Source organism: Phallusia mammillata, chromosome 5 (genome assembly GCF_965637545.1).
Source record: "Phallusia mammillata chromosome 5, kaPhaMamm4.hap1.1, whole genome shotgun sequence".
In the NCBI taxonomy this organism is placed as follows: Eukaryota; Metazoa; Chordata; class Ascidiacea; order Phlebobranchia; family Ascidiidae; genus Phallusia; species Phallusia mammillata.
The window spans coordinates 6,993,263-7,015,888 of record NC_137256.1 but is presented as its reverse complement, the minus strand read 5'-3'; the positions used below and the strand labels follow the sequence as shown (position 1 = coordinate 7,015,888).

The 22,626-nt window shown below is 37.7% G+C and overlaps 3 protein-coding genes across 3 annotated transcripts; all 3 read left to right on the top strand.

Moving 5' to 3' along the window:
• The first annotated feature begins 3,081 nt into the window (after positions 1-3,081).
• LOC145228218 (complement receptor type 2-like) lies at positions 3,082-5,386 on the top strand. The gene is made up of 6 exons (XM_080093223.1): positions 3,082-3,190; positions 3,482-3,703; positions 3,929-4,138; positions 4,624-4,836; positions 4,903-5,094; positions 5,163-5,386. The coding sequence occupies exons 1-6, from the start codon at positions 3,082-3,084 to the stop codon at positions 5,384-5,386; spliced, it is 1,170 nt and encodes a 389-aa protein (XP_079949349.1).
• Positions 5,387-7,997: 2,611 nt separating this feature from the next.
• On the top strand, positions 7,998-9,702 carry LOC145230494 (CUB and sushi domain-containing protein 3-like). The gene is made up of 5 exons (XM_080095927.1): positions 7,998-8,280; positions 8,425-8,610; positions 8,746-8,976; positions 9,134-9,343; positions 9,561-9,702. The coding sequence occupies exons 1-5, from the start codon at positions 8,211-8,213 to the stop codon at positions 9,605-9,607; spliced, it is 744 nt and encodes a 247-aa protein (XP_079952053.1). The 5' UTR covers positions 7,998-8,210; the 3' UTR covers positions 9,608-9,702.
• Positions 9,703-11,401: 1,699 nt separating this feature from the next.
• LOC145228217 (sushi, von Willebrand factor type A, EGF and pentraxin domain-containing protein 1-like) lies at positions 11,402-22,569 on the top strand. The gene is made up of 20 exons (XM_080093222.1): positions 11,402-11,483; positions 12,140-12,334; positions 12,620-12,757; positions 13,008-13,151; positions 14,516-14,710; positions 15,007-15,204; positions 15,606-15,791; positions 16,097-16,264; positions 16,640-16,840; positions 16,965-17,153; positions 17,262-17,447; positions 17,629-17,814; positions 18,054-18,236; positions 18,383-18,568; positions 18,778-18,960; positions 19,906-20,091; positions 20,403-20,582; positions 20,780-20,962; positions 21,389-21,568; positions 22,346-22,569. The coding sequence occupies exons 1-20, from the start codon at positions 11,402-11,404 to the stop codon at positions 22,567-22,569; spliced, it is 3,573 nt and encodes a 1,190-aa protein (XP_079949348.1).
• The last annotated feature ends 57 nt before the right edge of the window (positions 22,570-22,626 follow it).

The following is a 22,626-nucleotide window of genomic DNA, read 5'->3' as shown; positions in this document are numbered from 1 at the left end:
ATCTAATTCTAAAGAAACAAGATGCGCAGATTTGGGCTATCAGTTGCATTAGCGGTATCATAATGTTGATACCGCTAATAATTTTACCATTGAAATTCAGCGGTCATCTAGGTCAGGGCTTCTCAAACTGTGGGTCGCGACCCCAATTGGGGTAGCGGAATATAATTTTGGGGTCGCGAAACATCGTGCGTTATTTTTCATTGCCACATTAAATGGTTTACATGCGTAAATTTATTGTTTAAACATCATTCTCGTGTATAGGCTATACCAGTGGTTCTTAAACTTTTTTGACCGCGACCCAAATCTGAGTTATATGAACATCTCACGACCCAAGCTCCATTTTCTTCTGATATGCATGAAAAAAGACGCAGACAGCCAGTTGTAGTACACAGTACTATGAAACAATGATTAATTAGAAACAAATGATTGATTTATTGTAGCGTGTTTCATTAAATTGAAATTTTTCTTTCATAAATCTTCAATGCACGGCTCTATTTTTCATTCAAGAGACCACTTGATATTTATATTCAGTAAAGGTCTGTGATTCGACTTTTAACTGTCCTGTTCGACAACGAAACAGACTGCAATTTTGAGGCCACGTCGTCGCCGCATAACATGGCTAAATGGCTGCAGGCTTAACGAGGTCAATTCGTTCGACAACACTACATAACACAACACACATCGTGGCTTTGCAGCATGATCGTTGATAGAAGTGAATCCCAAATCTAAACATGTTTCTTTGTACGAATACTTGTCCTATTATTCCCCGTGTTACGACGTCACAATCGCCATGTGCGTGACAGTAAAGTTGGAAGCCTATTGTCGTCTGTATAGAGTAATGAATGGTTCATTTTAATGTAAAACGTGGTCGAGTGAGGGGACTGTGCTACTGCATTAAGTAAATTTGTTTGTGTTTACTTAATGTAGTAATAGTTCGTTCAGAATTGAATCACTATAGCGCGACCCATTTTTTGACCCTGCGCGACCCATGTTTGGGTCGCGACCCATACTTTGAGAACCACTGGGCTATACCAAGGGTGCACAAGTGCGGCGACAGAGACGAGTTTATTAAAATGTATGTACTGGCGGCCGTGACGTAAATAAAAACTCTTTTTCCAAATATTTTGATTTTCAAACTGCTCTAAGCACATTTTGTGGAGCTTAAAGAAATATTACCAGCCTAGAAGCCATATGCGCCACACTTTTAATGCCTATTGTGTGCAAACAATGCGAAAAAGCTGAAACCACAGGCGTTACAATATAGATTATGACGTCATAAAAGCTAACACTGACAATCTGTGTATCAAGTTGGAAATTAATTTAGGCTTGTTAGGCGCTATTAGATGGTATATATATATATATATAATATATAAGTATTTCTTCAGATCAGTAATTTTGAAACACAAGCAAGCAGGCAATTGGCGGCCGTTGAGAAAATAAATATGCGGCCGTCATGGCGAAGAGGTTGTGCACCCCTGGGCTGTACCCATCAAGGGGTCGCGTAAACATTTCTGTTTGAAAATGGTGTCGCAGAGCTAGAAAGTTTGAGTAGCCCTGATCTAGGTAATGGTCAAGGTAAGTTTCTCGCGTTTAAAAGCAATTGCGTCAAAATCAAAGTTAGGCGCCAATGTTTAGAAAAAGTTACGGGAAACAGCACAAAACTTGGCGGGGAAACAACATGCAACATCACCAAAGTGTCTTGCAAACGCAAATTAAGGCGGTCCCCAAAGGTCATTGGGATTCGTTACTGCCTATCAGATGGAACATTGTTTGGCATTGTACCAGAGTGCAGAAGTATTTAAACCGTCAATGCTTTTCTGTATGTTTGAATGAGGAGGTAAATTAAAATTGTGTTTGCAGTTCAAGAGATAGTCACCAATGTTCAAACAACAAAGACGGTGAACACAACGCAAAAAATGTACACCCCCAACACCGGAAAATGGATTTATAGTACCAAAGAACCAAACTAAGTTTGACTATGAAGTAATATTCGTTCTGAAATGCAACTAAGGATATGAGTTGTTAGGCCTAGAAAGAAACATGTGTCTTGGTGACCAAAACCAAGAAATTCTAGCAGTTGAAATACCCAAATGTGTGCTTTAAGTATAGCTGAACAATAACGTCATGACAATACCAACTTTGTGTGCTAAAATGCAGTTTAAAACGGCACACCAGCGCCATAAACACGTATAAGCATTTGTGGCCGATGTTGTCATTTTGTTATTACAGCTTTAGCTGTCAAAATAAAATTTTGATCATAAAGACTGCGTAAAATGTAGATCTAACAATAAAATGCTTTGTTTCGGAATTACAAATCAAACGACGACGACCGGTTGCCAAAAGGAATGGTGAAAGAGGCATTGTTATAACGTTGTTCGCACATGTTCTCGATTTTATTTTAATTTTAACGATCCCATCCTTTTGTACAAAGAGCTATCTTACATTGTAAGAAAGATTTGACGTCTTCTATTTTTTTGGCCATCGCAAATGAAATTGTGTGTACATTTAGTCATAACATTGCATGTATGTCATGTCATATTTAATCATGTGGCGTATATAATATAATCACAGATTTTTCCACAAACTCTGTCGAAATTGTTATGTTTTGTAAATAGTTAACCAACAACAAAAAACAAATCACATATTTTTCATACGAGAAAACGCACGTTTTTACACTGTGTGTGCAACTTTCGATGTGCATGTTGTACAAACAAAAAACTTTAATAATATTTTAATAAATGTATGAACATGAATTTTAGCATACATGCTCGAGACCGCGTAAGCTTTTAACCGCTGCTGCATACAGCCCTTGTAGTACATGACTTTCTGACGTACATAAGCGGTAAAACGTGAAACAAGTTGTACGGGAACAAGGCACATGCGGTAGTATTATTCAAGAACGAACATACTTTATCAATGAATCCTTGACGTATCGTTGCATGTAAATACGAGTACCACAAAACTTTTAGGAGTTCGAGGAACTGCCAAGAGGCAACTTAATAAATCCGTAAATATTGCATTCATTTTTATTATATAAAGTCTCGGTCGAAACGTTCGTTGGTTAAATGTACAGTAAGAAAAATGCACTTCGGAAAACAGACCAAAGTTTACAGTTGTATTGTGGGTATTATAATCTTGACATTGGGAATTTTTGCATTGACGTTTACCGGCTATGTTGGTGATAAACAAGGTATGTTAGTTACGTTTTTTGTGTGAAATTAGGTCAAAAATCGTTCCGCGTTTAGAAAAAGTGTCAAAAAATGTCTCAAGATTAGGAGGAGAAACAACATGTAACATCACCAAAGTGCCCGCAGTTTTGTTGTATATAGTGATATATCCGCACCAAGCTCACATCTATGAAATCACTTTAACGTTAATCAACTTGTAATTGTCACCAGTTTAACTAGCGAGTCTGTTTTTTGCAAACCGACAAAAACAAGAATGACCTAATCAAGCTGACTTTTTTGCAGCTGTTTTACAGATTTTTACGTCACTACGCCACCATCGACAACAGTTACCCCAGTGACTTGTGACAACCCAGAAGTTCCGAAAAACGGCAAGACTATTCCAGCTGACAAAACCAGTTGGGCAGCAAATGAGCTTATCACTTACGAATGCTTGCCTGACTATCAAATAATTGGTCTTCCGACTCGTTTCTGCCAACCAGACGGAACTATATTTGGTGAAATTCCAACATGCGAAGGTGAGAACTTTAAGCGCCTTACTACAGACTGGTCTCCAATAGGCGATGTGCATTGAGCAAACCGTTTCTTTCTAATTCTTAACAAAATGAATTAGAGTCCACCAATTCATAGGTGGACAAAAAAATACACACTAGCTTTTTTGAATGAATTCAAAAGAAGATTAACAGCAACATAAAACGAATTGACCCAAAGTTGCTTAGTTTAATTTTTTTATTCCAAAACAGAGACCGATCAGGCTGTTTCCGAAACAAAAACAACATGTCAAAATCCCATCGTTCCGCAAAACGCAATAACTGTCCCAATTGGAAAGACAATCTGGCAACCCACAGAGCTTATCACTTATGAATGCATGGTTGGATACCGCATGGTTGGTCGCTCTACTCGGATGTGCAAACCGGATGGAACTATCGCAGGAAATGTCCCAAAATGTGAAGGTAATCGTAGTCTCGAAACTTCAGAAATAAGAAGACTTCCAATTAAAATAATTTTGACAACCAATTGCACTAAAGCAGACCAGTGTTGAAGTAGAGCATTTGCAGCACGAAACATCCCCTGTACGAGTCGAGTATGCTCCGTGTTCAGGCACTTTAAAAACGATTTTCGCAACAAACCTGTTTACCGTCTACAATTAAACCTGAACTTAATTTTGTGCCAGTGTAAGTGGTTTGTTCGGCGCCCCAACTACCACCGTTGGTGTTTATTACTAACCCCAAATCTGGGGTGTGGTAACAAGATGACACCATGCAGTTTGGATGTCCTCACGGACTCGAACCGTCGCCAACCGGCCTCAATCCGCTGCCAGTCAAACGGAACGTTTTCCGCTGATACACCCACTTGCATCGGTATATTTAAATCTTGCCATAGTAGACACAGTACAGAACAAATACTCTGCAATAACCTATTCCTGAACGTTTTACAGGAGTCACTGCGCCACCAATTACAGTCACACCAGTAACTTGCGATAACCCAGAAGTTCCAAAAAACGGCATGACCATTCCACCTGAGAAAACCAGTTGGGCAGCAAATGAGCTTATCACATATGATTGCTTGCATGGCTATCGAATGGTTAGTATCCCGACTCGATTCTGCCAACCAGACGGAACTATATTTGGTGATATTCCATCATGCGAAGGTAAGAAAGTTAAACCAATTTTAACACATTCTAGACTTTCCGTTTATACTCCAACAATTTCGACAGAAACCAAAACATGCAGTAACCCTGAAGTGCCAGCAAACGCAAGGACGGTACCAGAAAAGCAGACAGCATGGCAAGCTACTCAACTCATCAGATATGAATGTATGGAAGGTTACGAGCTTGCTCCAGGAAGTATCGGACTTCGCTTCTGCAATTCGGATGGAACAATTTTCGGCCCTGTACCAGATTGCCGAAGTATGCAAACCGTCACTAGTTCACTGTATGATTTAATAGTGGGAAAAAGTATATATTTGTTATTTAAGCGAAACCCAGCGTTCCTGCACAGCCTTCGACGACGGCACCACTGATGTGTACGCCCCCACAACCGGTAAATGGATACATCGAGCCACAAGGCCAAACTATGTTCGATGTCGAAGTAGTATTCTTCCTCAAATGCAACGAAGGATATGAACTGCAGGGCATGGAAAGGAACATGTGTCTTGGGGACCGAACCCTAGCAGTCGAATTGGCCAGATGTGTTTCGTAAGTGAACAATATTGGAGATAATTATACCAAAAAGTTTGGCAAAAATGCTGCTTAAGCTCTTGTCGTTTTTTAAGCAGCTAAAACAAATTAGCGAATTAAAATATTCAGCCCAAAAAATATATATAATTCCAGATCTTACAACAAAATACTTTGTTTCAGAATGGGAAACTAAATGAAGATGACTGGCTGACGAAACAGATTGCAAATTCGTTGTATGAGCAGATTCGATTTTATTTCTGTATTTTATACGTTCCAATCGACCGAGTATCTTGCATTGTAAAACAAATTCGGCGTATTTTATATTTTAGTCATGCATTATAAATCTCTAAGTAAAAATGTGTCTATATTTGATCATAACATTGTATATTTGCCACGTTATATTCAATCGTGTTATATGACCGGCTAGGGCTGTGTTAGACATACAGGTCGTGTTTTAAACGATTTAAATTACCTCATGCTCATCTAATCTTGCCGAAAATGATTCATTTTAAATTTAAAGCATAGCCTATTTTCTCCAATTACCGACGGATAAAAGTAATTTTGATAAAAGAATACTGTGTGATTTTTTTTCGGCAAGATTTTTATCACGTCAAGTGTTCCCCTTTACATGGCAAAGTGTGCCGAAATCGTTATGTTTTGCGAATATTAAACCAACAACACATTATTTACACAACAAGGACACAAGCTAACAGTGATGTGATTTCTTAAAATTTTTCTAAACCTTGTTAAATAAAATAAAAAAAAATACACATAAAAAGAGGCGTAATGGAAACTAAACAAACATAAGAATGAAGTGCTTGTTTGAGACGTTTTCCTAAAATACAGACAGGACGATTGCAATTTTGTACGATTGCATCTTTTAAGTGATTTTCTCTTATATATAAAGTTCCAAATGTTTTGGTTTTGTCGCATGCTGAAAGTTATAGATATTATTATCAGTTTTGGGTATAGTTTGTAAGTTTCAGTTTTAAATCACACTATTACACTTGTGTACCATACGCAAATAAAACACGCATACAGATATAGAATTCTTAACTTTTCTGTTATGTTAAGAACTAATTGATTAAACAACAGACGTACAAAAACTTTTTCAATCCAAGCAAAAGCTTAATCCAACTGTCTTTTAACGGCAAACTCGGATATCAAAACTCGGTACTTAGTTTGGCCTTCAAACTTGTTTGGGTCAACTTTAAACAAACATGTGAAATGAAATGAAGATCCGTTTTGGCTCCTCATTTGTTATGCATTCCATTTACCATGTCCAATTCTGCAATCTGGTCTGATTTCTAAAAAATGAAATATTTGTCACCTAATTCTATGCTGAAAAAATCCGTACAAGATTACAAGTTAGTATGCCACAAGACTTTACTGTTACCAAATGTTCCGCGCAAATTAACATATCCAACATCAGACGAACAGCGCAAAGCGCCACAAAACTGCCGCGCAAAACAGGCGTTGATTACAGGCACGCCTTTTGTACCCTTTATCGACGACATGCTTTTTCACTATAGTACACGTTTTGTTACTTAAAAATTAAAAAACACGTGTTGTTGTTAGCAGTTGTCCTCATTGAAAACAGATGTAAATGCTAGTGAGATATTTGGAAGTACGTATAAATAAGAAGCATGTAAATAGGTCGATGTCATATATCTGTAAAACAACAGATGTGTTTTATTTAAAAAGGCTACTGATGAAAAGGAGAAAATTAAGTATCTCACAAATCACAAACAACGAATGACTTCGTGTTTTTTATGAACGAAAATCTATTTTTAAACTATGTTAATGTAGTGAGTATATGCAGATAATTCAAGCAGCATCTGCTCTACAACTTTGCAATAAAAATCATCCCCGAATTCAATGAGGTACAAAGCCTTTAGTCCAGCGGTTCTCCAACTGGGGTCCGCGGTCCTTTAGGGGTGCGTGAGGCGATTTCGGGGGAACCGCGAAACTTTGGCGTCAGTTTGTCCACTGAATAAGTTTAAATCAAAGTAGAATTGAGAATTGACTGTCTCCATTGCTAAACAATAGCCTTTATTGCGTAACAACCAACAAAAATGCAGTTGTTCGCGCACAATTGTAATGTTTTGTTGTCTTGTCTGTGATGTCGCAAGTTGTCTTTGGATCTTTGTTATGCGTAATTTCGCAAAACTAGCTAAAATCCTGTGATCAACTTTCGTTTTTCTGAAAAACACATTCAGGCTTGAGGACCGCGAGCCCTCGAAATAATGGCAAAGAAACCGTTTTGAAAAAATAATGGAAAAGTTTGAGAACCACTGCTTTAGTCCAAGCAGTAAAAAAGCTGTTCTGCCTACAAATTTACATTGAAGGCCTGTCCGACTTGTAGCCTTAGGCATCCGTTTTCCAACTACTGGTCTGCAACGCAATCAAGGCAAATTGCGAATATTTGTTCCATGGAAATAAGCGTCTTGCATTAATTTATCATCACGTTTTGTCGTAGCGCATTTTTCCAATGTAACGTTCGCCGATAAAATAGAAACTGATGTTGTGGTATATTTCTAAAAATTAACACTCACATAGGCATCACGTTTTCAAAGTAAAACTCTTACCTATATGGCGATAACAAAATTGTTACACGAACTACTGCCAGGCATTACACAAAATTAAGCTTTGCATGTTAATGAACAACTCAAGAACTTGGAGTTTCAACGAATGGCCAACGGCTTGGAACAAAAGCAAAGAATACTTTGCATATACATTAGCAAGTTCTGTATAAAACCAACAACTGCCTGTTACTTTCGGTATCAAACTCCAACTTCGACATACGCATTAAGGAAGACAAAAACTTGGAAATCAACAACGACATCATGGACTGCAAAACTTCTATGTTTAGTTTTCTTGTATTTGCTAGTCTTGGTCTTCTTGTTATTGGACAAGGTAAGAAACGTTTTCTTTCATTTGAAGGGGGGTGATGATATGCAGGAACGCTGTTATTTGCCTGATGGACAAAAATCGCGCAGATGAGTATATCAGAACGATTAAGTACTCTGATTAATTTCGGCATGTTCTCTTTCATTACAGGTACTTGTAAAAGTCCGAGAGTGCCACCGAACGCAAAGATTTACCCCAAAGGAAAAACGGAGTGGCAGACACTGGAAATTATTGCGTATAAGTGCATCTCCGGTTATACGTTCACACATGACAGCCACCCACTACGGTTTTGTCTGCCGAACGGGAAAATTTTCGGCAAATTGCCAGTTTGCAAAGGTGAGTCAAAAATATCAACTCTGCACATAGTGGTTATTTTAGAGTTGGGGCTAATTTAAATAAATGAGTATGCTGACAAACTTTAATCTAAATGTTTACAAGAAAGTAAAAACATAGTGTATGTATATTTCACAGAAGTGGAGATTGACCAAGTAGCTTCGCCATTCGTACAACCAAACATTTCAGTGACTTGCAACAACCCACAAGTTCCGGCAAACGCCATGACTGTTCCACCAGAAAAGACGGTTTGGAAACCCACGGAGCTAATTACTTACAAGTGCACTACTGGCTACCAAATTGTTGGTTCCTCAACTCGTTTCTGCACACCGGACGGAACCATTTTAGGAGATGTCCCAAAATGCAAAGGTAAGAAAAAAAAACTAATGACTCTTTAACACTACATTAAGATGCAGCGGACGTTTCTTTAATATCTCCAACTCGTTTTACAGTTACTTAACAAGTGTCTTAGCAGATGTGGGTAAATGACAATGCACATACGTTAATCATGTGTAAATTTTTGCAGAAGTGATTTGCAACAATCCTGAAGTTCCTGCAAATGCTAAGATCGTTCCTGAAAGCAAATCGAAATGGCGAGCCAACGAAATTATCACTTACATGTGTCTGCCAGGTTACCGTTATGAGACAAGTCCGACCAGCCACCCAATATTTGCTCTACCAATTCGATTCTGTCAAGGGGACGGCAGTATATTCGGTCCTCTGCCGGTTTGTGAAGGTAGGTTACTTTTCTTATCTCGTTGTATTGATTTAACTTTATCATTTACCGCAAAATTAAATCGAATAATTTCCAATAGTTGCAAAAGAAATCTTTTAGTCGTTTGAAAAGTGTTAATTGAGATACTATGCAGAAGGGTTTCGTTAAAGTGCAAACGTAACAGTTTATTGCCACTCCCACTACTTCGTGACAAACATTTATTCAATGTTTTTTGCAGCTATTTCAACCGAGTCACCAACCCCGATTACTTCGAGTCTCATGTAAGGTTGTTGTTATTGCTGCAGAAAGAAATTTTTTTTTCCAAAGCTGAGTGTTAAAATACCGATACTGTGCGCTGTTTTTGTCAATAAACCTCCAAAATGCTGTTTTTGAAAGCTTTGAGGCAGCTTTTCAATGCTAAAGGTTAGAAACACGGTTGGAAATTATCAACACCAACCGTATAGATCAGGTCTTTGACCAGGTGTCAATTTGATATGATTTTGGATTCTATAAAAGAAAATGTAGGACATTTTTAAGAGATGAAAATCATTTACGTTGTCACGCACATTATAGTAACATACTATCAGAAAGGACATACAAAAAAAAATTTCTACAAGGATTCAGTTTGTTAATATTTTAGGTAAACGACACCACAAACGCAATATACACGGCATTAAACTTCTATAGCTTCAGGACCAAATAACCTAATCTTTAAAGGTTAAGGGTCAGTGTTTTGTTTCGAATAGCTTTAGGGCAATACAAAGTATATGTCAAAGGGTAACGACAAATTCCAGGTAAATATTTATGGCAAACAACGAAGCTTGCATAAGCACGAGACTATCATAAAAAGCCGATATTATCAAACTAAAAAAATCTTGCAATTGTAAAAGTAGGTTTCGATGTTGCTGAATAAACCTGGTTGTTAAAAAAATCAGAATTAGTAAAGCAACTTTTATACAATATTTACGGTTGATGCCACAAATATGAAGCGAAAAAGGAACTTTAGCTCAAGTACTATCGACATACATAAAAGACAACATAAAAACAAACATGTAAAAAATAACCACAGTCGCCAAGTAAATGATCACGAAACGTGCAGTTGGGGAGGACACAAGGCCCGATAAACAAGTGAAGTTTCCAGGTAAAGAGTTTTGCCTACAGGGGGTCTTGAGAATTTAGAGAGCACGTATTTTAAGTGGATATGTAAAAGAATTCGTGCTGGAGGTGTCAAAGACAGTGCAAATTAGCGAACAATAGTGTCACTGATCAGTCATTTGTTTTCTTTGAAGTGTTCCCTATATTTTTTGACAAAAACACAAATGGTTTTAAAAGCCTGATGCTTGTGGTAGTTTAAAGCGAATTGCTAAAACAACAAATCATCACTTTAAGGTTTTTACTTTGCGATGCGAAACGTGAAATCCAGACATCAAACATAAATCATACCATTGGTCAAATGTCCAGTATCAATGTAAAATTAGCCCCACCTTCTGCAATTGAAATGACGAGAACTATCGTTTACCCAAAAAGGCACATATATCTTATCGAAAAACGTATCAATCATCCCAAACTCACATATCGTTTTATAACGAACTTTTCATCGCAAAATACCGACCTCAAGTGAAAATGGAAAGTAACAGTGCATTATGTGCAGGCTGCGGTCCCAAATATCAAAATTCTAATCTTACCCGAGGTCTTAGAGGGGCGTCAAGTTACCCACAAAACTCGGGGCTTGACTGGGAATCGCTGGGAGGCAAGACACAAGATTGAATTCGTCCCACAATGTTAAAAAAGAATACATTCTGGCAAAAGACTTAAAAAGGTTTGACTCAGATCAGCACAAGCAGTCACATGAACTCGTTTTGAGTTTGGGTAGCAACGTTTCGAAAATGGCATATTATTTAAAATTCGCATCCTCCAAAGCCTATAGTCACTTTAGCGTTTGTTCGACTCCTTTTGTTTTAAACACAAGGAAGCAAGAGAAAGTGTTTTTTTTTTCAAAACCAAAATAACAGTTAGTCTAATGTGTGCTTTCGTATTGACAGGATTCCTTTAAAATTATATTTTTGCGAAGACAGTACAATGGTTCACTCAAAGTGGTTGTTTTGCTGTCTAACACTGACAAGCGTAACTCTCGTGGTTGACGGACAACAGCAACCTGTTGGTGAGTTTTCCGTGGACGTCAATTGGAGACAAATATACTGAATATAAGATGACATGTAAAATATAAAAATATTTTGCATGTTGGTAACTATTATAAACCGAGTAAAAAACTGCAAAACAGTGAAGTTTTTGCAGCTTACAAAAAATTTTTTAGAGTCTTTTTTGGTGCTGTCACTGCTTTTCGTTGTATAATGACATTGCTACCAGTGGCGAAGCGGTGCTTTCTAAATACTTGTTCTTTGACAAAACAAATATTTGTTAGGTTTGCTCATCGCTAATTCTTTTTTTCCAATTCAACTGTTGCCTGGCGAAGTCAGCATTACTTTACCATTATTAATATTAGTTGCCAATTAATTTGTGTTAATAAACGGTGATATATAAGGTACTTGAAAGTACTTCAACAAAGTACGGCCCATTGCTTGTATCTTTTCAAATTGATAAACTAAAAAAAATATTTAAAAAAAATTGTTAACATAAAATTTATACGTACTCACAACGGTTCACAAAGTTTGCTGTTTGTTCTGTAAAAAAATGAGTTTCAGGTTGGCGTTTATGTCCGCTGTCATCTCAGCAGGAGCACAACTAAAGACACAGAATCCGTGAAAACTAGTAGAAGTGTGCAAGTATACAATACCTTATCCTTTTTTCCAAATACAGACTTCTGTTACCGTCCTCCGGGGATACTGAATGCAATTTACATCCCTGACCCACCACTCTCCAGGGAGAGGTACAACGCAGGTGACAACATAACTTTTATCTGCAACGCAGGCTACAAAAGTGTCGGAGGTAGTGTAGCTGTTTGTGGTGATGGTATATGGACGGTGGAAGGAGGAACCACGCCGAGATGTCTAAGTACGTTAAACAGGAAAAACTAATTATGGTGCATTATATAGTCTACATTCGTATACTACCGTCAAATCCGCTTTTATGTAAGCTGTATTCATATCATCAGTTTGGAGTATATTCCAAAAAAATTATATTTGTTTGACAAAGATTTTTACAGAAAATTTTCAGCGTTTGCTGCTATGCCGGTACAGTGCATTTTTTGTTCGTAAACTGGGATTGTGGCTTCACACTAACATCTCGGGGCCATTACACGTATTTCAGCCAACAGTTTACAAATCAAAATATTTTTAGATATCCAGCCCTCCATTAACGTCGCGACGAGATGCACAAAAAACTGTGAGCGAAACAGTCACTGCGTGTCATACCAACGACAAGATATATGTGTTTGTAACCCTGGATTTTTCACACACCCTGCAGATGGTTGTGTCGGTAAGTTTGGGGTGAGAGCAAATACTTTTCCGTCAAAGCTGTATTTGAAACATAAGATCGGGGGATAAACGAAAAAAATGATCGATCGTCTTAAAGTGGTGTTTTGTGCAAAAGCAAAGTACTTAATGTGAGGAGTCTAAGAAAAAAAGGAATTAACCGAAAACTGTAGACCACAAATTGATAAAAACTAAAGTAGTTAATTGAATTAGTCAAGCCCCTAATGTTTGTTTCAATTTATGCATTTTAACAGAACGTACGAGACTTACTCCAGCTTCTTTTGGCGATTGTGCTGCACTTAATTGCCCGCTCAACTCCCAGTGTCTTACATACAGAAGGGTCGCCTGTATTTGTCAAGACAGCTATTTTCTATTTCTGCCTTTGCGGCAATGTATCGGTAAGTGAAAGTGAAATATCGCGTAGCGTCAGCATCTGGTCGAGTTATGTGGATTTGTAGAAAATGCAAAAGCTTTGGTGAAAAATATCCAACAAAATGCTATCCATTACACTTGAAATGGCGTAGCTAAAACCAATTTTGGAAGAGGGACAATCATTTTTTGGAAAGAACGTAAAACGGTTGTGTCATATATATATACGTGTGTGTATAGTGGTTCTCAAACCTTTTAAGCACGCGGCGCAATAAGAACTAAAATTCCCAGCCGCGGCACACGCAGGCAAACATAAAACAAACGTTGTTCACAGAATGTTAATTTTCAACTTTATTGCGGTGGGTAAGGATGCTTTTCATCACCAACACAAAAAATATGAGCTTTGAAGCGTTGTCATGCACACCAGTACTTTGTCATAAAGTCAATCCCTAAACACCAGGGAATGTCTGCACTATGAAATAGAAAATATTTTGCAGAACACTTTGAAATCTCTCACGGCACACTGGTGTGTCGCGGCACACAGTTCACAGTCAGTTTAAAACACCAAGATATTGAACCAAAAATGAGCAGTTTAAATTTTTTTGGAGGAGGTGACCCCTGGCCTGGCTACGCCAATGAGTCCAACCACAAATAAACCAGGTGCTTTAAAAAGTAACACGTTTGGTACCCAGTTTTAAAGCGATACATTTGAAGCAAAGCTGCAATCTTACCACAACGCGATTACATGTACAGGAAAAAATCCGTTAGAGCATCTGTTAGAACAAAAAAGATTAGCGCTGAAAGCCGACCCAATATGGTTGTGTTTCTTAAACCTGAGTTCGTAGACTCACGTGTGTTCATAAACTGTTTTTTGTGAGTCGTGAGAAAAACCTTTTCAACGCCATACTACTCTCATAAAAAACAATATCAACAAATGCACGAATGGATATTCTGATTCAATAATGGTCCGAGAACAGAAAATATTGGATAACACTGTCAAAAGGTTGCAGCTAATCAATCAAATATGGCCCAGTAGAATTTTTTCTATGAAGACAATGCCCCTAAATAAATTCCAAAACGCAATGAATTGGACGTCCATCCTTGCGTAATGCAAATACAACTACATGTACTCCAATTTTAGTACATAAGTTTGTGGATGATGTAATGCTCAACACAAGTTCAGCAATGCAACTATGGGTGAATAGGCCTACCTTGCAATTATCGTAATCTTGAAATATAATACAAGTTTGAAACATACAGATCTATACGAATTATGCAATACCAACTGGTTTATTGCAATACATAACGTGTTTGTGTATCATGGCGCGGCGCATTAGTCAAGTGCAATGTTAATGTACACTTGGTAGGTTAAAAGTTATTTTCTCTTTTGTAGCTATGCCAGAGGCAATTTGTCCTAAACCTATCGGCGAAAACCTTCTTCTATTTCCCGCTGAAAAGTCGGAATGGATGGAAAGGGAGGCAATAGGATATGCATGTGCTGAAGGCTACAACCTTGTAGGACAAAATACTTCTGTCTGCACTGCATCGGGAACATTTGGTTCTGTTCCAGTGTGTCAAGTGAAACAAGGTAAATTGTCTTCGTTTAGAAACTTACACTCAGTTTGATTTATAAATGCCTTTAACTGTATTTAAAAGAAAGACTGGCAAGCTTTTATTACCAGCGAGGTATTTCAAAGACCCTTGTAGCTATACCACTAAAACACGAACAGTTGTGCTTTGAAGTTTTGCCGCAATATATTTATTTTTCGGAAGTGAATGTGATGAATATACAAAACGTTCAGTGTCGAATCAAAATCAAATATAAATATACCAGAGTGGCATTAAGTGATTATATTGAGGTAGTTATTACAAATACTTTTCCAGCTGATCAACCTTCAAGTGTTTCGTGTACCAATCTATCAATCTCAGAGAATGTGATTGTCCTGCCATCTGGTCAAACCGAATGGGCCGTCAATGAACGTGTGTTCTTTGTTTGTGACAATGGATTAATTCTGCAAGGAGAAAGCAGTGCGACATGCCAGGAAGATGGAGTTTTTACTGAACATAATCCCACTTGCAGAGGTAGCAATATCATTATTCACAACGCAACCAATAAGTTAATTGTTATGTGTAAATATTTTCACAGATATACAATTAGTTTGCGTTGTAACAAAAACTGTTGTGAAACTCTTTTTTAGTTTTTTCTCTGGACCAATTAATTATCAAACATAAATGAAACCAGACTAACTGTAATGCAAATCGGTTAAGTTTTAAAACTAACGATTAAACAGTGGACACAAGCCTTGCTCAAAACCTATGGAAGCTACGCGAGGTACTGTTTCATCAACCCCAATCATAACTAGCCCACATAGGACAAAACTAGCTGCCTCTGTTTGGATATACAAACCGTAAAAAACACAAAAATAAAATAGCGCCAGTTCAAATATACAAAGGTCTCTCAGGTAACGGTAAATACTTTACAGCTGTAGATTCTACTTGTCAAGCACCCTTAGCGCCACCCAACGGAATACTTGAAAACCCCTCGGAAAGATGGATGTTAGGGGATATAGTGATGTACGCTTGCAACGCTGGATATACGGTGACTGGAAGAAGTATGGCCGTTTGCCTAGGCAATGGAGAGTTCAGTAACGGTCCGCCAACATGCTCAAGTAAGCGATGTTATTAATATCATGTCGATAAGAAGAAAGTACAGCTAAGATATTCATGTTATGGACTAGTAGGCTTAAAACGTCATAACTTTTTAGCTTATGTTTCAATAAGGATACATAAGTAGATCAAAAATTAAAAAAGTACCTACTTTTATAGGCTAATGTCCCTGTTCCGAGGTAAGTTAATTATTAATGCCTTTTTTAATGAGGACAACACCTAGTATTTTTAGCTTAACTTCAAACATCTAACTAGATTGGGTGCTTTCAACCTGGCGTAGTCGTAGTAAATCTTTACTACCTTGCAGTGATGACGACGACATGTTCTCAATTCACTGCACCACTTAACGGAAGAATCGTTATCCAAAACGCAAACGTCGTGGTGTTTGCCTGCAACATAGGATTTATGATGACAGGAACCAATCTGATAGAATGCCGGAACGGATTGTTTTCCGGACAGGCCCCAACGTGTTCGAGTGAGCAAAATTACTAGTAAAAGTTGAAATCAGTATTCATTGATATAATAAAGACAAAAAAGTTGAATTTAGAAAGCATGGATCAGTTTTAAGGGTGAAATGTTCACTGCTCGTAAAAATAAAGACCACTTAACAAGACAAAATGTTTTAATCGCAAGGGATGAAATACTACAAAAAAACCGTAGAAGTAAGCGACAGACGTTTTCACATTGGATCCATTTTAAAACACAGTACCGATATTGGCTTTTTCAATCTTGAAAAAATATTTTTTTGGTAATTTGTGACCAAGCAAAATAATAGGAGGTTGTGAAAACCATGCAGAGTTGACAGGGACACTGAATATAAGCCAGACTGCTTTGTAATTTTTTTCCAAATTTTGTTTACAAACAGGAGTAGTGCAATGCACAAATCCTTCCACACCATTGAATGGAACTTCATGGCCTCGAGGAAAGTCTGTTTGGGGTTTCAACGAAATTGTGAACTTTACTTGCAACGCCGGGTTTACCTTAGTTGGTTCCAGTAGTGCAAGATGTCTGAATACCGGATTATTTACATCGCATAACCCTATATGTACAGGTGAGAACGTAGTATAAATTTAAAACGTTTAAAGAAGTTAGAGGCAAACAAATGGCAATATTTCTGTACAGTTTTAAAATTAAGTGTACAATTAAATTTGTCTTACAATATCATGTCTTAATAGCAGCGATATTTGTAACCTGCAATCGACCTGTGGCGCCAATTAATGGAGGAATAACTGAACAACGCTTGCAATGGCGAATAGGAGAAAGATTGACGTTTGCATGTAACAGTGGATTTGTAATAAATGGAAACAGTGTTGTAGTTTGCCAGAACAACGGACAGTTCAGCAGCCCAGCGCCATTGTGTAATAGTAAGTATTTGCCAATACATTATCGAGAAGTAGAAACAAGAAAACCTGCCTGTATCAGCAGGCATATGAATTAAGGATGCTTTTGGTTAATGCATCGTTTACCAACAGGACAAGTGCAATGTACAAATCCATCCACTCCATCAAATGGAATTTCATGGCCTCGAGGAAAAACTGTGTGGAATATAAACGAAATTGTGAACTTCACTTGCAATGCCGGGTTTACTTTAACTGGTTTGAATAATGCCAGATGTCTGAGTACTGGATTATTCACACCACACAATCCTAGATGTATAGGTGAGATCATAGTTAAATAGTTTAACACAAATATTCAATTTAACCCACCAAACGGTATATTTTTGTAACTTTATAACGTTGCTTGACGGATTGTTAGAATTTCCCAAATAATGTAACACGCATCAACTAAGCAGCATCATGGACTACAGTAATCTTTGATCCATCCAAATATCTTTTCTAGTCATAACTGCAACCTGCAACCGTCCTGAGGCTCCCATCAATGGACAGATATCTGAACAACGCTCGCAATGGCAAGTGGGAGAAAGTTTAACGTTTACATGCAACATAGGATTTGCAATGACTGGAAACAGTGTTGCAGTTTGCCTGAACAACGGACAGTTCAGTAGCATGGCACCCATGTGCAACAGTAAGTTACTGTTTAAAATAAAAGTAAACAAACTAGTCGTTTTTGTGAGTAAAGTGTTATGACAAGCTGATAAAATGCGTTTCGTGATTCAGTTCAAGATCAGGCTACATTCAATAGACGCGATTCTTTTAGTCAACGAAGTGTTGGAAAATTATCAACAACACAGTAACTGGTTTATCATACAGTTCCATAGTCAAGCGTTTGCAATTTAAGGAAACAACAAAGTTTTTTGCAAACAGTAGTACAATGTACAAATCCATCCACTCCTGTAAATGGAATATCATGGCCTCGAGGAAAGACTGTTTGGAGTTTGAACGAAATTGTAAACTTTACTTGCAACGTCGGGTTTAGTTTGACCGGATCGAGTAGCGCAAGATGTCAAAATACTGGATTCTTCACATCACACAATCCCAGTTGCACAGGTTTGAAAATAGATACAGTTTTAAAGCGGTGGGGTCAAACAAGACGTTTGATCACACAAGCGTTTGTAATTAATGCATTTGACATGTATTATAAATAGTAGTATTATTTATCACACTTCTGTTAATTCCTTCAAAATATTTTCTAGCTATATCGATATCCTGCAATCGACCAGCTGCGCCTATCAATGGAGGAATAACTGAACGACGCTTACAATGGCAAGTAGGAGAAAGTTTGACGTTTACATGTAACAGTGGATTTACGATGACTGGAAACAGTGTGACAGTTTGCCTTGGAAACGGACAGTTCAGCAGCATAGCACCCATGTGCAACAGTAAGTACAAACCGAAAGTCTTAAAGGTAAACGATGCACTGATCATTCAGCATATATGACACAGACTTTCAAATCACCATAGTTGAGTTGAGTTTGATATAATCATACGTTAAAAAATCGTAAATATTATAATTATTAGTCTAATTAGACGGCTTGTCATTTAACGTTTTACATTTAAACAAAACAACAAAGGTTTTGTTCACACACAGTCGTACAATGTACAAATCCAACCACTCCTGTAAATGGAATATCATGGCCTCGAGGAAAGACTGTTTGGAGTTTGAACGAGATTGTAAACTTTACTTGCAACCCTGGGTTTTCTTTGACTGGTTCAAGTAGCGCAAGATGTCTGAGTACCGGAATATTTACATCACACAATCCCAGTTGTACAGGTGAGATCAAAAATCAAAGAGTTTAAAAGTGTGAGCAAGGAAATCAAATAAAATGCGTCTATTTGTAGACATACAAAAAAGGTCTTGTTCACGTATAGTATTTGACAACATCCTTGTACAACAATTAAGGAGCCAAGTAATAATAATACAGTTAATGTATTTACTTTTTCTAATCATAGCAATCACGTGCAATCGACCTGCGGCGCCAATCAATGGAGGAATAACTGAACAACGCTTACAATGGCGTATAGGAGAAAGATTGACTTTTACATGCAACAGCGGATTTGTAATGCGCGGAAACAGTGTAGCGGTTTGCCAAAGCAACGGACAATTTAGCAATATGGCTCCCATGTGTAATAGTGAGTACTTTTTACAAAAAAGCAACTATTTTGTCAGATGCCATAAATAAATCATAAGAAATCATGACAAATTTCTGCATTTAGTTAGGATTGCATACGATCATAACGAAATCAAACAACAATCGTTCTGTTTACCCACAGTAGTGCAATGCACAAATCCATCGACACCCTTGAACGGAATTTCTTGGCCTCGAGAAAAAACTGTTTGGAGTTTGAACGAAATTGTAAACTTTACTTGTAACCCTGGGTTTTCTTTGACTGGTTCAAGTAGCGCAAGATGTCTGAGTACCGGAATATTTACATCACACAATCCCAGTTGTAGAGGTAAGATCATAGAACAAAGAGTTAAAAAAAGTATTAAAATGTGAACAATTGCAAAAACAAAAAAGCGTCTTTTGTGAAAACACACAAAAGGTTGCATTGAAAAAAATCGTTTCACCATACTTTACTAAGAGTAACATATACTAATACTTTACTAACAGCCACCATACTTTACTAACAGCCGGTTAACTAACAGTAACATACTTGCACAACAGTAGATATAAACAACAAAACATTGAATGTGATTACGTTCAAATCCTTTTAGCCATAGCCGTCACGTGCAGTCGACCTGCGGCGCCAATGAATGGAGGAATAAGTGAACAACGCTTGCAATGGGGACAAGGAGAGAGATTGACATTTACATGTAACAGTGGATTTGTGATGAATGGAGACAGCGTGGTGGTTTGCCAGAGCAACGGACAATTCAACAGCCTAGCACCATTGTGTAATAGTAAGTTCTTATACCGAGGAAACCGAGTATTTGCAACACAAATCCGGAAACGAACCTCCAAAATATGCGTAAAAGTGCAAATAAAATTTTGATGAACCATTTTTGATCACAAAACCTGAAAGTATGAGGTATTGGGCATTTTAATCATAAAAAAATGTTCAGAAAGTGTTAAATTCAAATATCATAAGGTTTTATTTTCTTTGATCCCATAAGTAGTCGTTGACATTTTTCATCAAAAATCTGGCACCTTTCTGGTGATAAAAATATGGTATTTCTAACCAGAAATAACTTATCAAACGTTTTTTAAACAGGAGTTACTTGTACTATTACACCACTATTGGATGGCAGAACCTTACCACTCGGTCAGAATGAGTGGGGAGTGGGAGAAGTTGTGAACTTTGTCTGCAACGACGGATTTACCTTGCTGGGTTTCGAAAGTGCCACATGTTTAGGGAATGGATCATTTTCAACACAAAATCCATCTTGTGCAGGTAGGAATGACCAGAAGAGAAACACTATATCTAGTTTAAAACGCACCTGTTCGTCATTCAAAGTATTATAAGTTTTCTAAAACAAAAGCATAACTGACGACAAGGGCTTGGAAACATAGCCTGTGTGGTTGATTAAAAAAATCAACCAGCATGTTCTTGTCATAATATACTTTTAACGTCATCAATACAACCAACAGTGGTATCAGCTTGCGAACGACCTGTGGAACCGGCTAATGGTGGAATAATGGGAGAGAAGATCTTGTGGCAGACAGACGAAGAGATCGTCTATATGTGCAACAATGGTTTTACTTTGAGGGGCAGCAGCAATGCAGTTTGCTTGAGTAACGGACAGTTCAGTAGCGTTCCTCCAGCGTGTATTGGTAAGTCCCCATTGTTTTGGCAAAACGCAGCAGTGGCAGAGTAATACAAAGCAGCATTAAAGTTAAATATATGTCTAAACAAAAACCGTTAATAACAACAATCAACAACATAAAATTATTGTCATTGCAGGTCAGGATTACTGTAATTTCTTAGTTTTTGTTGTGTTAAACTTGTATTATTTCCTTCTTTACATCGAGAGATAAACAAATGATACTCGAATTATAGTTATAACAAACTGAAACCGCAACTCAACAGACTGACTACAAAGTCAAACAAATTACCACATCAAGAAAATTATCCATGCTTCAGTTTAGAGAATGAATTGAGACAATTGGAAGCAAATTAAATGCTTAGTGGAAGTGGAAACTGGTGGTTTTTAGTTTCGAAATTTGAATTGAAACTTTAATTAATCTTAAAACTTGCAGCAGCAACCTGCAGCAACCCAACAGTTCCAGTCAACGGTCGGATTGTTATTAGCCTTTTACAGTGGCCAGTTGGAACTCAAGTAACTTACACCTGTAATGATGGATTCGAGCTGATTGGAAGAATTTCGTCGACTTGTCAGAACAACGGACAGTTTGACAACCGACCGCCCATATGCAGGCGTAGGAAGGAACATGTTTTGTTAATACGTGCTCTTGTTTCATGACAAACATATATATTACGTTACATATCAGATAAAACTCAAAAACACAGAACAAAATTCTGTGCATTTAACCAAAAAACTTTACATTTTCAATGAGTTCACCAAAAGTAAAGAGTGTATTTGGAAAAGTGTGCAATATGAATCCTCTTGTGCTGTTTAGGTAAAATATATTTTTTCAGGAATAATTTTATGCACTGACCCCAAAACACCAAGGAATGGCTACACGATACCCCGAAACACAACTGTTTGGCGAATTAATGAGGTTGTGTCGTTCGCTTGCAATCCTGGGTTCAACTTTCAAGGCGTAAGGACTGCGAGGTGCCTCAGTACCGGATTATTTTCGCCACATACTACTTTTTGCGCAGGTATAATATGTAAATCATAATGTTCATGAAAATAGGCAATTTGCAGCGGAGTTGTAGGCGGACCAGAAATCGAGGTCCGAACCCGAAAGTACATGTCTAAAACCCTGGCCGAACCCGAACTGAAAAGCCAGGCCCAACTTACAACTCTTACAACTCAACTCTGAGTTAACTATTGATCCTAGAATCCTAGATGCTCGATATATAAGTTAATAGGGGCTAGCACATGCAAAAATGTGCGAAATTAGAATTGGGTTTGTAGTGAGAGAAATATAGTAAAAGTATATAGAGGTGATAGATGTATTGTTTTTCCTGTGCAAAGGTGGTCAAAAAACGTTATCAAATACACCCGCCAAAAATTCTCTTTCACTTAGAAATGGCACCAATTTGTGCGCGCCCACCTGTCCCAATCAATGGCCGAATTTTGGAACAGAGAGTCCAGTGGACGCCGGGACAACAAATAACATATTCCTGCAATGCTGGATATGTGATGAGCGGCAGCAGCGAGTCATTTTGCCAGAACAATGGACAGTTTGACAACCCGCCTCCCATATGCAGTAGTAAGTACCCAATTGAAATGTATTTTTCGCCAAACTAAAACAAAGTTAAATATGCTGTTCATATCTTCAAAGTCTTCTGATTTCGCTCTACAATT

Excerpts from the sequence above, each read along its gene's own strand:
- LOC145228217 (XM_080093222.1), top strand. The coding sequence starts at position 11,402 with ATGGTTCACTCAAAGTGGTTGTTTTGCTGTCTAACACTGACAAGCGTA. Across the intron at positions 13,152-14,515 it reads GCCTTTGCGGCAATGTATCG|CTATGCCAGAGGCAATTTGT; the intron begins GTAAGTGAAAGT and ends TCTCTTTTGTAG. Across the intron at positions 20,963-21,388 it reads CGTTCCTCCAGCGTGTATTG|CAGCAACCTGCAGCAACCCA; the intron begins GTAAGTCCCCAT and ends TAAAACTTGCAG.
- LOC145228218 (XM_080093223.1), top strand. The coding sequence starts at position 3,082 with ATGCACTTCGGAAAACAGACCAAAGTTTACAGTTGTATTGTGGGTATT. Across the intron at positions 3,191-3,481 it reads CTATGTTGGTGATAAACAAG|ATTTTTACGTCACTACGCCA; the intron begins GTATGTTAGTTA and ends GCTGTTTTACAG. Across the intron at positions 4,139-4,623 it reads AAATGTCCCAAAATGTGAAG|GAGTCACTGCGCCACCAATT; the intron begins GTAATCGTAGTC and ends AACGTTTTACAG.
- LOC145230494 (XM_080095927.1), top strand. The coding sequence starts at position 8,211 with ATGGACTGCAAAACTTCTATGTTTAGTTTTCTTGTATTTGCTAGTCTT. Across the intron at positions 8,611-8,745 it reads CAAATTGCCAGTTTGCAAAG|AAGTGGAGATTGACCAAGTA; the intron begins GTGAGTCAAAAA and ends TATATTTCACAG. Across the intron at positions 8,977-9,133 it reads AGATGTCCCAAAATGCAAAG|AAGTGATTTGCAACAATCCT; the intron begins GTAAGAAAAAAA and ends AAATTTTTGCAG.